At 37.8% G+C, this 15,512-nt stretch overlaps 2 protein-coding genes and 1 pseudogene across 2 annotated transcripts in view; all 3 read left to right on the forward strand.

The window, feature by feature from the left end:
- Positions 1–3,570: 3,570 nt before the first annotated feature.
- On the forward strand, positions 3,571–14,919 carry LOC122091756 (annotated as a pseudogene).
- On the forward strand, positions 4,896–8,030 carry LOC122091757 (beta-glucosidase 11-like). The gene is made up of 9 exons (XM_042661882.1): positions 4,896–4,979; positions 5,498–5,664; positions 5,827–6,082; positions 6,166–6,281; positions 6,353–6,573; positions 6,663–6,691; positions 6,775–6,862; positions 7,475–7,565; positions 7,663–8,030. The coding sequence occupies exons 3-9, from the start codon at positions 5,897–5,899 to the stop codon at positions 7,862–7,864; spliced, it is 933 nt and encodes a 310-aa protein (XP_042517816.1). The 5' UTR covers positions 4,896–4,979; positions 5,498–5,664; positions 5,827–5,896; the 3' UTR covers positions 7,865–8,030.
- Positions 10,286–15,512, forward strand: part of LOC122091754 (beta-glucosidase 11-like) — a 10,877-nt gene continuing 5,650 nt past the window's right edge. Inside the window, exon 1 of the mRNA XM_042661881.1 lies at positions 10,286–10,311. The gene's annotated coding sequence lies outside the window, so the exon portion shown is untranslated. The remainder of the gene's footprint in view (positions 10,312–15,512) is intronic.

A 15,512-nucleotide genomic window follows, 5' to 3' on the forward strand; every position in this document is an offset into this window, starting at 1 on the left:
GGTGGTGTTTATATCCCTCCCCTTGAATCAAATTATACTGTTCTTGTTTCACTTGAAAAAGTTTATTCTTGAATAATGACCAATTATTGTTAGGGCTTTATTATTATGAGGGAAGCAGCTGGGCACAACAACCGCGAGCTGCAGGCTACCGCCGTTTGGCTCTGTCTCTCTCTCTCTATACTTCCCCTCCCCCTCCCCCTCCTCCTCCTGTGTGATGCCCCGTCCTGTGCCCACATTATTGCGGCCCTCTACCTTGCGGCACTTTGGCGGTATACGTGTGCTGCCCCCTTTGGTGTCATGAAAATAATGAGGAAGTGGTTAGGAAATTGGGCACACGACAGCCCTTTGCGAGTTCGTCCGGACTAATTAACTTTACAGAAGAGGACGAATAATGAGTCAAATAGGGCAACCGACCAACACTGGACCAAAATGAATCTATACTAATTTTTTGGTAAAATGAATCTATGGTATTCTATACACGTAGGGGTGTCAATCGGTCGGTTTGGCTCGGTTTTGGTCCGGTTTGAGTTGGTTTCAGTGTGGAAAAGTTTAAACCGAAATCGAACCAATAAGGAAATTCCGGTTTCGGTTTGGTTTTGGTTTCGGTTTCGGTACGGTTTGGTTTCGGTTTGTCTTCGGTTTCTTAAATCGATTTGTAATTGCGTTGGTTTTGATTTTTGGTCCAGTTTGGATTCGAATTTCCATACAAATGTTTACAAAACTATGCAAATTTTGATTTTTTAATGAATTTTGGAGTGTTTCAGTTTCTTACCGGTTTGGTTTCGGTTTCGGTCTGAGTTTTGAGCCAGTTTCGGTTTGGTTTCGGGTTCATCCGGTTTCTGGTGCGGTTCGATTTGGTTTTGGGGTTGCAATACTCCAAATCGAACCGACCCAATAAGGCTTTGGTTCGGTTCGGTCCGTGTTGTTATCGGTTCGGTCCGAACGGTTTTACTGGTTCGGCTTAAGAATTGACACCCCTATATACGCGCAACGTGACTGCGAGGAGTAGAAACAATAAAGCTTCCCAGTCTCAATCTCAGTCAAATTGGCCGTCTTTGTTTGGTAAGAAAGGAGATGACAGCTCGTAGAGAAAATCTTACCTATGAGTAAGGGTCATAGTTAGCAAATTCGGATTCGGGAATTATTCGGGCGGAGAATTATTCGGAATAATTCGATTGATTAATTTAAGGATTCGGTCAAAAAAGCGGTCAAAAAAGCTTATTGGGTTTTTTTTTTTATTTTTTTTTTATTTTTTTTAAATACTGTTTAAGTGGACCGAATAATTCGGTTTAATCCGGTTCAGTCCGAATTATTTGCGTTTTATATTCACTTTTGAAAAAATCACGAATTTTACCGAATTTTATTTTTAATTCAGATTCAGTCAGAATTCTTGATTAAATTCGAAAAAATTTGGTTCGGCCAAATAATTCACGAATTATTCGGCCAAATAATTCACGAATTACTCGGCCGAATTGATAACTAGGGTAAGGGTGTCAACATATAACCGAAATCGTTTATCGGAATTGAAACTAATCGGTTATAATCGAATCGAATTGCACTATAGTAAATTGGTCTGGTTTTGGTTTTATAGGTCATAATTCTGGTTTGGAATTTAATCGAATCAGAAAATCGATGGTTAACCGACACTTAGTATTAGAGACTTAAAGTATTTTGAAATTCGATGGGTCTCTACGAAAAAAGGAGAAAAAAAAAAAAAACAAAGTACTAACCGAGAAGGGAGCTTCACTTTCACACAATCACACTTATTGATTTTCTAATTTCTAAGATCATAGTTAATTAGTTATAATATGTGTAGTCTTTTACATAGAAAGTATATTGTCCTTGGCAAAATAAATGTATATAATCTTAACTCTTTAGGAAATTTATTATATGTATGATTTACACTAGTTGTAGGATGCAAACCATTTTCTAAGATGACACTATTAACTCCATGTAAATTGGTTGTGAACCAAATAACAAAAACCGATTAAAAACCGTTAAAACCGAAACTGGATGAAAATGATTCTGATTTCACCTTATTCCTATCCGGTGCGATTTTGGTTTTACCTCATGAAAATGTATACCGAATCAGAACCGAACTGAATAACCAAAACCTCACCGTTTGACACCCCTACCTATGAGTAAGCTATATGGATCTTTTTCTTACAATTGGCTCCATTCAAAATCATAATTGGGACAAGATTTAGATTTTGTATGTTATTTTTCATTGTTTCTCCACCTCTCTTTGTAATATTAAAATAATAATAATAATAAATTCAAAAAAAACTTATATAAATAAAAGGGGAAAGATCGCCACACAATTGTGCTCTCCCTACACCCCCCTCATAGGGTGTTGTAAAATGATGGCCTTGCCCTCTACCTATGCATACTCCCCCATTGGCCAATGGTACGTGATCAAGTAGAAATTTTCATTCATGAAACTGCTTTCGAATGCATGTTAATGTTTTGTCGTGACTCATTGGTCTGCTCCCTTATCCCGTTTGCTTGGTGAATCCTCTCCCATTTCATTATTCTGATGTCAACTTTGGAAAAATAGTATTACTTCTAAGACCTAGGTAAGAACCAAGTGAGCTTTAATATTTTATTTTACTTTCCTTCCCTTTAATTTTCCTTGCAACCAAACGAAGCCCAAGGGAAAAGGTACTCTCAATTTGCTATGGAGGCTAAATTGGCACTGTATCCTTACATAAAATGACTGCTTCGCTCTCCAATGCATAAAATCATTTCACCTTTCCTTATTAGTGCACTTCCTATCTCGCTTGTTCAAAGAAATCCTCACTCCTTTTAGGATAATTTTTTTAAAGAAGCTGAAAGAAATATATTTTTCTTGTAAGTTGCAAACACACAGGGATCAAATAAAACAAGACAATATGTAATATAATATATCAAAAATTTTAGTCACATGTATGATAATACCATTTCTACCACATCGAGGGTGCATAAGGATGCCCTTACATATACAAAAGATGTTTAGGGCAAATTCGGTATGATAGCAATAATCAGTGATGATTATACATAGCAAACCCCAAGTAAAAAGGAGTGTGTACAAACCCCACTCCTCAAGTATACTATACTCTCAATAAGAAAACTCAAAGTTTGGTTACTCTAATCTCCAATTTGAAAGTGATAATTTGGAGGTTATCAACTTCATCAATGACCAAGGCTGAGTACCTCCACTTGACTCAGTAGTAGCTCTATCTGCTGTACACATCTTATCTAATTCATTTGCATCTGTTTCATTTCATTACTTTTCAAGGGTTACGAACCATGTTGTTGATTCCATTGCTTGGAAGGCCCTATTTATCATGTGTATAACAGATTGATCGCTTACCACTCTTTGGCTTCACAAACTGTGCTCATCTGATGCCATTGGCTAGACATATGCTTTATCGGTAGATTTCGTTTAAAAAAAAAATACTCAAAGTTAAAAAAAAAGAATCATAATAATAAATAAATAAAATAATATTATATAATATATTCTGCACCACCAGTCATACGAAACCTGTTTTTCATTATATAATCTATTATGACAGTCATCAAACCAGAGAAGACGAACCAAAACCACTTCACGTTGACTATCAACGAACCAACGCAAGTGAGACAGCACGATGATTCCGTCATTTTTAATATTCAGACAAGGCAACTGAACTGAACTCACTCTGCCCGGCTGAGACTGTTGAGAGAGAGAGAGAGAGAGAGAGGGATGTGTCGTAGCGTTTTTGTGGTGCTGTTATGTGTGGTAGCTCAGACTGGTTCGGCTTCGGTGTCGGCCGAAATTGCCACCGGCGATTATAGCAGAGATGACTTCCCACGGCCACCACACTTTGTTTTCGGCGCCGGAACTTCCGCTTATCAGGTCTCTTTATCTTCTTCTTCTTCTTCATTTGCATATCCTTGGGAAAAATGTTTCCTTCACTATTAGTATTATAAAAGGATCGCAATTCCCAGTTTTGTTTTCTTTTTCCAATTTCATTTCATACGGACTCAATCCTATAGATCCTTAAATTTTCTCCTCAATTTTTCTCTCCTTCATTACATTAGTAAACCATCAAAATGATCAAACAGAACATTTGAATGATGAAGAGATTAATGACAATAGTGATTCTAATATATATCATAAAATCTTGAAGGTTGAAGGGGCAGCGTTTGAGGATGGAAGGACTCCTAGCATCTGGGATACCTTAGCTCACTCTGGTCAGTTTTCCTTTTCCTAATTACCTGTTACCAATTCATTCCTGTGAATCGAAGGTTTTAAGTACCAGTACCAGAGACTGGACATCAATGGAATTGGATCGTCCAAACCCAAAATGGATCAGGTGTTGTAAAACTTTGTGTGCATCTGAATGATTAGATGTTCAATGATTTCAGGAAGATATGGTGAGATCAATGGGGACATAGCCTGTGATGGGTATCACAAATATAAGGTCCATTCAGATTCTTAATCCTGCATTATCTATCCTCCTAAATTGTGTATTCAAGTTTCTTTTGTTCTTTGTGTCTCCCAGGAAGATGTCCAACTCATGGTGGATACCGGCTTAGAAGCCTATCGATTTTCCATCTCATGGTCTAGGGTTATACCGAGTATGATACTTTACACAAACAAACTCATTATCAGAGTGTTACAATCCAAAAAATGAGATTAATTTGTCATTGTTACTGTATCATTTTTATCATCTTGCCAACATTTCAGATGGAAAAGGACCGGTTAATCCGAAGGGAGTACAATACTATAATAGCCTAATTAATGAACTGCTTAGCCATGGTAAGAAAATGTAGTGTTCATAAGAGGAAATACAAGATAAATGCTCATGTTTGAATCTATTTTTACCTGCAAATTGCTTATTTTTCTTCTATTTTATTGACGGAACAGGAATTCAACCATATGTTACTCTATTCCATTATGATATCCCTCAAGCACTTGAAGATGAGTATGGAGGATGGCTTAGCCGAAAGATTGTGTAGATTTCTAACTCACTTACTTCTCAATTTATATCCTACATTTTGCTTGACACCTTAAGAAATAGGAATACTGTTAATGAGTACTTCAAGGACTGATTACAGTGCATTGGTTACACCTATTGAGCCTCTTTTATGAGTTGAAATGCAAAAAATTCCTGTACGATGTGTCGAAATTACTTAAAATGATGCTCATATGAGTGTATTTGATACTTTGAACTAGTGCATGTAGGTCACTCGCCGATGTTACTCTAAGATATGCAATATAACATTGACTGTGAATAAGTGAATTACACCTGGGGTACCTAACATTTACAGAAACTATGCTTGGAATACCTCACGTTTGATTTATTATGTTTGAGGTATCTCACATTTCATAAATATTATGTTTGGGATACCAAATGATTCATAAATTTTATGTTTGGGATACCTTCTTTTTCATCTTTTCAATTTCATCCATAGATATTATGTTTGGTTTTTTCCTCTTCTCTGTCCGATGTGCTGTAGCACCCACCTGCAGAAGGCAGTAGATATAGGAGGGAGGCCCAAAGGTGCTCCACTACTTGGAGGCAGCAGCAAAAGACCACATCCATTCTGTCGGAGGAGGAGGAGGTGGTGATGGTGGTGGTATAGGCAAAGCAGGAAATATGAAAAACATACCCCAAACATAATATATCAAACCGTGAGGTACCCCAGATGTAGTTTCTCTGAACATTAGGTACCGCAGATATAATTTTCCTTAACATTGACTACTACGGAACACTTGCCTAGAAAAGCAGTGGGTGTCCACTTTGTGACACCAATTCATTACATAATGATGGTGACAATAATATATCTTTGTGGATGTAGTGAAGATTTCACAGCATATGCAGATGTGTGCTTCAAAGAATTTGGTGATCGAGTTTCATCTTGGACTACCATGAATGAGGCCAATGGGTTTGTTATGGGAGGGTATGACACAGGTGTATTTCCTCCAGGCCGTTGTTCTTCCCCATTTGGTCTCAATTGCACAAGAGGCAACTCGACAACAGAGCCATACATTGCCACACATAATATCTTGCTGGCTCATGCATCAGCCGCCGGATTGTACAAGGAGAAGTACCAGGTGCCTCCTTAACATCTCCAATGTGGTTTCAGAAGTGGCCTCTGCCATAAAGGAATTAAATTAATGTGGAATGGGTGATGCAGGCCAAGCAAAATGGAGTTGTAGGTCTCAATATCTTAACCTACGGGATGGTTCCTTGGACAAACTCAACTGAGGATGTGATAGCAGCCCAAAGGGTCCATGACTTCTTTCATGGTTGGTAAGTTTCTAATTTCCTATAGACAAATATTATGTAGTGTCAGATTTTCTGAAAAAATCGTCTAATTGCAGGTTTCTCGACCCTTTAGTTTTTGGAGACTATCCTGAATCTATGAAGAAGAATGTTGGCTCAAGGCTCCCTAGTTTCACCCCACACCAATCAAAACTAGTGAAAGGCTCATGTGATTTCTTTGGACTGAACCACTATAGAACAATGTATATCAAGGATGATCCCGACAGTCTCAAAAGGACTGAAAGAGATTACCATGAAGACATGGCTGCAAAGATGTTATGTATGTTAATTTCAGTAATCTCACGTTGGAATTACTCTTTGAAGTCTATTGGATCCATGCAACTTACTTGATGTTATCATTTTCTGCAGCTAAGCAGGGTCCTTTACCAAGTGGTCAGGTAATCTTACTATGTAATTATATAAGTGCTTTTAGTTTATTTGGAACCTATCTCTTACTAGTCTGAGCTACATATGAATTCAGTTTCCTATTGATCCTGCTGGTCTGCAAAGTGTGTTAGAGCATCTCAAGCAAGTTTATGGCAACCCACCTGTGTTCATTCATGAAAATGGTACCTATTTCTTTATTTTCAATCTACATGTAGAAATATATTCTCTCCCACCTATGGTAGCAGGGAAAGGTCATTTTACTTATAGGCACATTCTTAAGTCACTCTTTTGGGGTTCTATCTTGCATCTGGTGCCATACACTGAGGCTGTTTGGGGTTCCACCCGATTGATCCATTACTTTTTTTTTCCTTGAGTTGAACTCATGACCCCTTAATTGTGAGGTATTGGTCCTTGGCAATTGAACTACCCCTCAATGCTATATTGATCCATATGATCTAGGTTGGCTCTTGTTGAGCCAGGCAACCGATAATGGGTTATCTCCTAGGGCTATAGTGACAGACTTTTAGTATCTCTCTAAGCCACACAAATAGGAGCTTATGAGAAGGTAGATGGTTCTTTGGGTTTCCTTGATTTGATTAATCTGAATTGTGAGTGCTAAAACTCTTGAGGGCTGACCTTGGCATAATGGCAAGGTTGCTCCATTGTGACCTATAATGTTGCCCTTCCCAACCTCGCAGTGGTGTGACCCTTGTGCACTGGGTATGCCCTTTTTGGAGGCTAACCCCCCCCCCCCCAACCCAAAAAAAAAAAAAATGATTATATTATGTCTCCAGGTCAAATGACACACAACAATGCTTCATTGAGTGACACATCCCGAGTGGAATACTTGGAAGCTTTCATTGGAGGAGTGCTCCAGGCCATGAGGTATGGTATAATATTTTTTTTGGGTAAATGCTATTCAGAGTAGGGGACTGTTTCTGATAATAGATTTGTTTTTTCTCTCTCTCTCTCTAAATTACAGAAATGGGTCGGATACTAGAGGGTATTTTGTTTGGTCCTTCATGGATGTGTTCGAATTATTTGATGGCCTCAAAACCTCCTTTGGCCTCTATTATGTAGACTTTAATGATCCAGATTTGAAGAGACATGCTAAGTTCTCTGCACACTGGTACTACAACTTTCTCAAGGGAAGAAGGAAGAATCAGTACCTATGGGATCATTGAAGCACTCTCCAATCTTTTACCCTGTTCTTAGCTTTTTTATAGTATGGATTCTCTGTACAGAAGATGACAAGGGTCTTTTTAAGGTCCCTTCCATTAGATTGTACTGTTCTTATTTTGAATTAATTCATGCTAAAACTCACAATTTGATATTATACACTTTTGATCAGGGGATGCTCAAAGAATTGTTATACTCCTGAGACTTGGGTGCAAAATGCACTTTGATCTGGTCTCCATTTTTCCTGTTCTGGCATTTTGAGGAAAAAAAAATAAAAAACAAAATGAGGTTTCCAAAAATAAAATTTTGATTAGAACAAACCATTTAGGGTCAAACTCTTTTTTTTTGATAAAATGAGGTACATTCTCTTGGCAATTGTCTTGATTGTGTTGTAGGAAGCTTTCACTTGGATGAGGTCTTGTGGTTTTTTCCTTTCACTTTGGAAAGGTTTTCCACGTTAAAATTGGTGTGCGCTTTTAATGTTTGGTTGATTTATTCAGTGTATTATTTTGTGCATATTTTGATATCTCCATAAACTTGCACATAGGTAGGAAATGAGTTGTTTTTCCCAACATAGTGTCAGGTTGAAATTGAAATTCTCCAACCTGCACTTGGATTGCTATTCCACATTAAGTATTTAATTTTGGGGTTTGCTTCAATTCTCCATTCATGATTCAACCAGATATACTTTCATCTCTCACCTGCATGGAAGAGTTTATTACGAAGATGTTTAATTGTCTGTTGATGATAAACTTACTCTTGCTAACCATCTAATGAAATAGTTTAGCCAATCGGAAATCAAGGTGTTTGTTTGAGCACACAGTTACACACTAAAGTTAGGATTTGCCATCTCACACTCTCATTCCTAACGTGGAAAACTTTTTCCATTTTTTAATTAAATTTCTTGAAATAAAAGGAATAATGATTAAAAAATAAATATTATGAGAGGGTGCAGAATTATGATTCACATGTATTATTATAAATAGTTATCCAATATAATAATAAGGCAATTGGAATTGGGAACTTAGACGCGTAATTAAATTTAGAGAAGAGGACGAATAATGAGTCAAATAATAAACTACATAATTATATCATTAACTTTGTTTCATTTTTCTTTTTTTATTAAATTTCAAAAGAAGAAGGAACTCTGGGACTGAGAATATAGGAGTTGTGCCTAGACATAGGGAGTGAGACGATCAGTCCACATCTATAAAAGGTGAAAATTCTCATCATTTACATACTTTCATGTGTGCTCCCATTGGCTCCCACATTGGGATAAGAGTCATGCTCTGAGATAGGAAATTCTTACCCAATTTTATTTTACACAAAAAAAATAAAATCTCTTGGGTTCGAAAAATAAAATAAAAATTACATCTTATCATTACTAAATATGATAAGAAATTTGAATAGTTTATACAATCATATTAAGTAATGATTACAAAAGTTTCTTTTATAGGCTTGAAAACTTTAATTTCCATTGCAATCAAACGAAGCCTTATAAGGTAAAAAAAAAAAAAAAAACTATCAATCTACTATGTCTCTTTCTTCTTCATATAAATGACCTCTCAACTCTCTATGAAATCATTTCGTCATTTCTTATTAATACGCCTCATATGCTCCTTGCTCAAAGAAAGAATCCTCTTGACCTCTCTCTTTCTTGAAATATATATATATATATATATATTTTTTTTCTGAATAAAATGAAAGAGATATTCTCCTTGTAATCAGGAAGACAGCAAATAAAAAAAATTATAATTTTGTAATATAATGGTGTCAAAATTTTTAATCACATGTATAATACTATTTCTTACCCATTGAGGGTGAAGAAGGATGCCTTTACAATCAGCCGAAATCAGAATTGGTCCCAAAACCTTAGAATCGATCCTTAAATCTGAAAACTCACTGATTCTAGGGATTCAAACCAATCATGGCCGATTTGATGCCCATTTTGAAACGTTGGCTCCAGCCTCTATAAAGTATGAACCACACCATAACTCAGTGACGAATCGTCACTGAGTTAGTGAGTTGAGTTGACAAAATCACAGAAGAGTGAAGGACGAACCCCACTTTACAAAGCCAACAAGCGACGCGCGCGAGAGAGTGAAAGAGAGTAACCATTTCACGTTGAATAACCACCACTAGTGAGAGAATGACTTCGTCTGTTCGTCACTATAATAATCGCAGGAAGAGGAATCGGAGAGAGAGAGAGAGAGAGAGAGAGAGAGAGAGAGAACGACTTCGTCACTTCAATAATTGCAGGAAGAGGAATGAGAGATCGAGAGAGAGATGTGGACGAAGATGTTGTGTTGTACTGTGTTGGTAGTGCTGCTATGTGTGGTAGCTCAGACTGGTTCGGCTTCGGTGTCGGCCGGAATTGCACCGGCGGTTATTGCAGAGATGACTTCCCACGGCCACCTCACTTGTTTTCGGCGCCGGAACTTCCGCTTATCAGGTTTCTTCATCTGTGAATCCTTCAGAAGAAAGTTTCCTTCACTATTAGATTCCATAGTTTGTTTTCTTTTTCCAATTTCATTTCTAGTCATTCCTTAAAATTGGAAGTGTAATCGAACTTGCAGGTTGAAGGAGCAGCATTCGAGGATGGAAGGACTCCTAGTATCTGGGATACCTTTGCTCACTCTGGTCAGTTTTCCTTTCCTAATTACCTGTTACTAAATCATTCATGTGAATCGAAGGTCTTAAGTACCAGTACCAGAGGACATCGATGGAACTGGATCGTCCAATCCCATGTTGTAAAACTTTGTGTGGATCTGAATGCTAATTTTTTTGGGGGTTTTCTGATCAATAAAATAAATGGAGTTACACAAATACACTGATACTGTCTGTCTGTTCAATAATTTCAGGAAGATTCGGTGAGAACAATGGGGAGATAGCTTGTGACGGGTATCACCAATATAAGGTGTATTCAGCTTCTTAATCCTGAATTATCTATTGTTTCCTACTTGAAAGGGCACACAGACTTTGCTACACTGCAAAATTGAGTTGACTTGGTGAGTTTTTCTGCGTTGTGTATTCAAGGTTCTTTTGTCCTTTGTGTTTCTCAGGAAGATGTCCAACTCATGGTGGATACAGGCTTAGAAGCCTATCGATTTTCCATCTCATGGTCTAGCGTTATACCGAGTATGAAACTCTATAGTCAACACATTATCATAGTGTTACAATCCAAAAACTGAGATTAGTCTGTCGTTGATACTGTAACATTTTATCATCTTGCTCAACATGTCAGATGGAAGAGGACCTGTTAATCCAAAGGGAGTACACTACTATAACAGCCTAATTAATGAACTGCATAGCCATGGTAAGAAAATGTGTATATTTCCTCTCATGACTCCGTTTACCTGCAAATTGCTTATTTATTTATTCATTTTTCTATTTTATTGATGGAATAGGAATTCAACCATATGTTACACTATTCCATCATGATGTCCCTCAGGCACTTGAAGATGAGTATGGAGGATGGCTTAGCCAAAAGATTGTGTAGATCTCTCACTTTCACATCTCCAATTTGTATCCTACATTTTGCTTGACATCTTAAGATATAGGGAAACTTTTATTAGGGTACTTAGTGTTTAGAGAAACTATGCTTGGGGTACCTCACGTTTGATTTATTATGTTTGAGGTATCTCACATTTCATGAGGTACCTCATGTTTCATAAATGTTATGTTTGAGATACCTTTTTGTTCGAACAAACATAAAGAAACGCGAAGAAAACAAACAGATTCAAGAAGAGTGATACAAAGATTTAACGTGGTTCACACACCAATATGATGTGCTACATCCATGAGTGAAGCTGAAGGCGATTCACTATATGATGGAATAGAAGATTACAATGGAGATCTCTTAAGAACACCCAAACTCACAGCAAGAACTCTCTCCTTAACACAAAATTGCCATATCTCACATTTTCTTGTCTCATTTACTTACATAACAAGACAATAGAACAAATATATAGCCCTCCAAGTCGGGTCGTATTGTACAGCGAGGGATTTGCCCCCCCACCCCCAAATGAGGTAGGCCCAATCCCTCTACTACCACCACAAACCTGAGAAAAATTTCCATTCAGGTCGCCATCAAAAGGTGTTGGAGAGGACCAATCGTCAAAACAGATATAAGAATTAAAAACACACTAACACTTTCTTTTTCATCTTTCCAATATTATCCATAGATTTTATGTTTGGTTTTTTTCCTCTTCTCCATCCAATGTTCCGGAGCACCCACCCACAAAGGGGAGTAGAGATAGCAGGGTGGCTTGGAGGTGCTCTGTTCTTGGAGGCAGCAGCAAAAGACCACATCCATTCTGTTGGAGGAGGAGGTGGCATTGGCAAAAATGGAAATATGAAAAAGGTACCCCAAACATGATATATCAAATGTGAGGTACCCCAGACGTATTTTCTCTAAACATTAGGTACTGCAAGTGTAATTTAACCAAAATTGACTACTATTGAACATATTGCCTGGCAAAGCATTGGGTGTGCACTTTGTGACACCAGTTCGTTACATTATAATAATGATGACAATAATATATCTTGTGGATGTAGGAAAGATTTCACAGCATATGCAGATGCATGCTTCAGAGAATTTGGTGATCGAGTTTCGTATTGGACTACCGTGAATGAGGCCAATGCGAGTGTTTTGGGAGGGTATGGCAAAGGTAGATTTCCTTCAGGCCGTTGTTCTTCCCCATTTGGTCCCAATTGCACAAGAGGCAACTCGACAACAGAGCCTTACATTGCCGCACGTAATATCTTGCCGGCTCATGCTTCAGCCGCAAGATTATACAAGAAGAAGTATCAGGTGTTTTCCCTTAACATCTTCAATTTGGTTTCAGTGTTGGCCTCTGCTGTAAAGGAATTAAATTAATGTAAATGGGTGATGCAGGCCAAGCAAAATGGAGTTGTAGGTCTCAATATCTTTACCTACGGGGTGCTTCCTTTGACAAACTCAACGGAGGATGTGAAAGCAGTGCAAAGGGTCCATGACTTTGTTCATGGTTGGTAAGTTTCTAATTTTCTATAGACGGATATCAGCTAGTGTCATATTTTCACTAAAACTGGTCTAATTGCAGGTTTCTCAATCCTTTAGCTTTTGGAGACTATCCTGAATCTATGAAAAAGAATGTTGGCTCAAGGCTCCCTTGTTTCACCCCACACCAATCAAAACTAGTGAAAGGCTCATGTGATTTCTTTGGACTGAACCACTATAGATCAATGCATATCAAGGATGATCCGGACAGTCTCAAAATGACTGAAAGAGATTTCTATGAAGACATGGCTACAAAGTTGTTATGTATGTTGATTTCATCAATCTCACATTGGAATTACTCTTTAATGTCAATTGGATCTATGAGACTTACTTGATGTTATCATTTGCTGCAGCTAAGCAGGGTCCTTTACCAAGTGGTCAGGTAAATATTACTAAATATTTAAAAAGAGTTATATTAAGTGGTTTTAGTTTATCTGGAGCCTATCTCTTACTAACCTAAGCTAAAAACTTGTGAAGTTTCCTGTTGATCCTGCTGGTCTGCAAAATGCATTAGAGCATCTCAAACAAGTTTATGGCAACCCAACAGTCTTCATTCATGAAAACAGTACCTATTTCTTTACTTTCAATCTTCATATAGAAATATTTTCTATTTCCCACCTAAGGTAGCAGGAAAAGTTCATTTATTTGCCAATATCATTTACTTGTTCCTGTTAATGAAGATTGTAAGGTCACCACAATTTGGTTAATATTAGTTATGCGGAGTCTTAAATCATACTTTCTGGGTAGCTATCTTGCATCTGGTGCTATATACTAACGGTGTTTGGGGTTCCCACCGTATTGATCCATTATATTTTTTTGCTGATAAGCCTCAAGGAGAGTTGAACTCATGACCTCTTAATTGTGAGGTATTGGTCCTTGGCAATTGAGCTACCTCCCTCAATGTTATATTGATCCATATGCTCTAGGTTGGCTCTTTTTGAGCCAGGCAACCCAATAATTGGTTCCTTGGGTGAGTTGGTTTATCTCCTAGTGTTATAAGTAACAGAGAGTGTATCTCTCTACGCCAACAATAGGAGCTTATGAGAGGGAGATGGCTCTTTGTGTTTCTTTGTTTCGATTAATCTGATTATGGGTGCTAAACACACTCCCCCCCCCACCCCCCCGCCCCCCCCCGCCACCACACACAAAAAAAGAAACTCTCTTCTCTCCTTGTGAGGAGGGATACAATCCTAATGCCTTGCCACAACCAGCTATGCTCCAGCACCTTCAACACCCCCCCACCCCCCCCCCTCCAAAAAAAAAAAAAAAGAGCAGTCTAAGCGTTTGTTGATATGCCTTCATGAGATGTGGCATGATCATATTACATCTCCAGGTCAAATGACAACCACAATACTTCATTGAATGACACATCCAGAGTTGAATATTTGGAAGCTTTCATTGGAGGACTGCTCCAGGCCATGAGGTATGGTATAATTTTTTTTCTGGGATAAATGATATTCAGAGTAGGGGACTGTTTCTGATAATAGATTATGTTAATTTTTTTTCCCCTTCTAATTTTAAATTACAGAAATGGGTCAGATACTAGAGGGTATTTTGTTTGGTCCTTCATGGATGTGTTCGAATTATATGATGAACTCAAATCCTCCTTTGGTCTCTATTACGTAGACTTTGATGACCCAGATTTGAAGAGATACGCTAAGTTCTCTGCACACTGGTACTCCAGCTTTCTCAAGGGAAGAAGGATGAATCAGTGCCTATCGGATCACTGAAGCACTCTGCACCTCTACCCTGATCTTAGCTTTTTGATATTCAATCTATTGTTTTGTTTTCATTGAAAGATGGGTGTGGGGATTGATTCTTTGTACTGGGAATGGCAAGGCTTTTTTTGGTCCCCTCCATTAGATTGTACTGTTCTTATTTCTTTTTCCACTCCATGTGACAGTAGGCATAATGTTCTATAAGCAATCGGTGCAGGGTATACTAGCATATTTGTATCTACCTCTCTTCTCTCCACATGAAATTGTTTTCGAATATATGATACTGTTCTGTTGCGCCTCATTGGTGTGCACCTGTATCCTGTTTGCTTGGAGAACCATCTCACATTTAATTATTCTAATATCAAATTTGAAAAAATAATATTTCTTCTAATGAGAAATTGTAGCATTCATTTGTAAGCATGAGAGCCGAGTAAGAAGTAAGACCCAATTGAGTTGCAATGCATCCTCAAGTCCTCTCTACTAGTGTAATTTTTCGAAGGCTTTGTTTGATTGCAAGGGAAATCAAAGGGAAGGGATGTGAAAATTGTAAACCTAAATAATAATTTTTGTAATCATTATCACACATTGCACATGATTATATCATTAACTTCCTATCATTTCATATTTAGTTATTAAATTTCATTTTATTTTACTAAAAAAAAAAATAGAAGTAAAATAAAATTGCTTTTAAAAGGTATTAGGGAGAGGATTGGCCGACTGGGCATGCCACCGGCTTATGATAAGCGGGCAGTATGCACCAATCACGGGAATAGACACAAAAGAGCAAGGAAGTCTTTGTCAAAGGAGGAAGAGAGAGGATGCCACATGCTGGCCAGCCTGGTGGTGGAGCCCAAGAGAAAAGGTACTCTCACTCTACTATGGAGGGTCTACCCC

The sequence above is a fragment of the Macadamia integrifolia genome, chromosome 10, assembly GCF_013358625.1.
Source record: "Macadamia integrifolia cultivar HAES 741 chromosome 10, SCU_Mint_v3, whole genome shotgun sequence".
Lineage (NCBI taxonomy): Eukaryota > Viridiplantae > Streptophyta > Magnoliopsida > Proteales > Proteaceae > Macadamia > Macadamia integrifolia.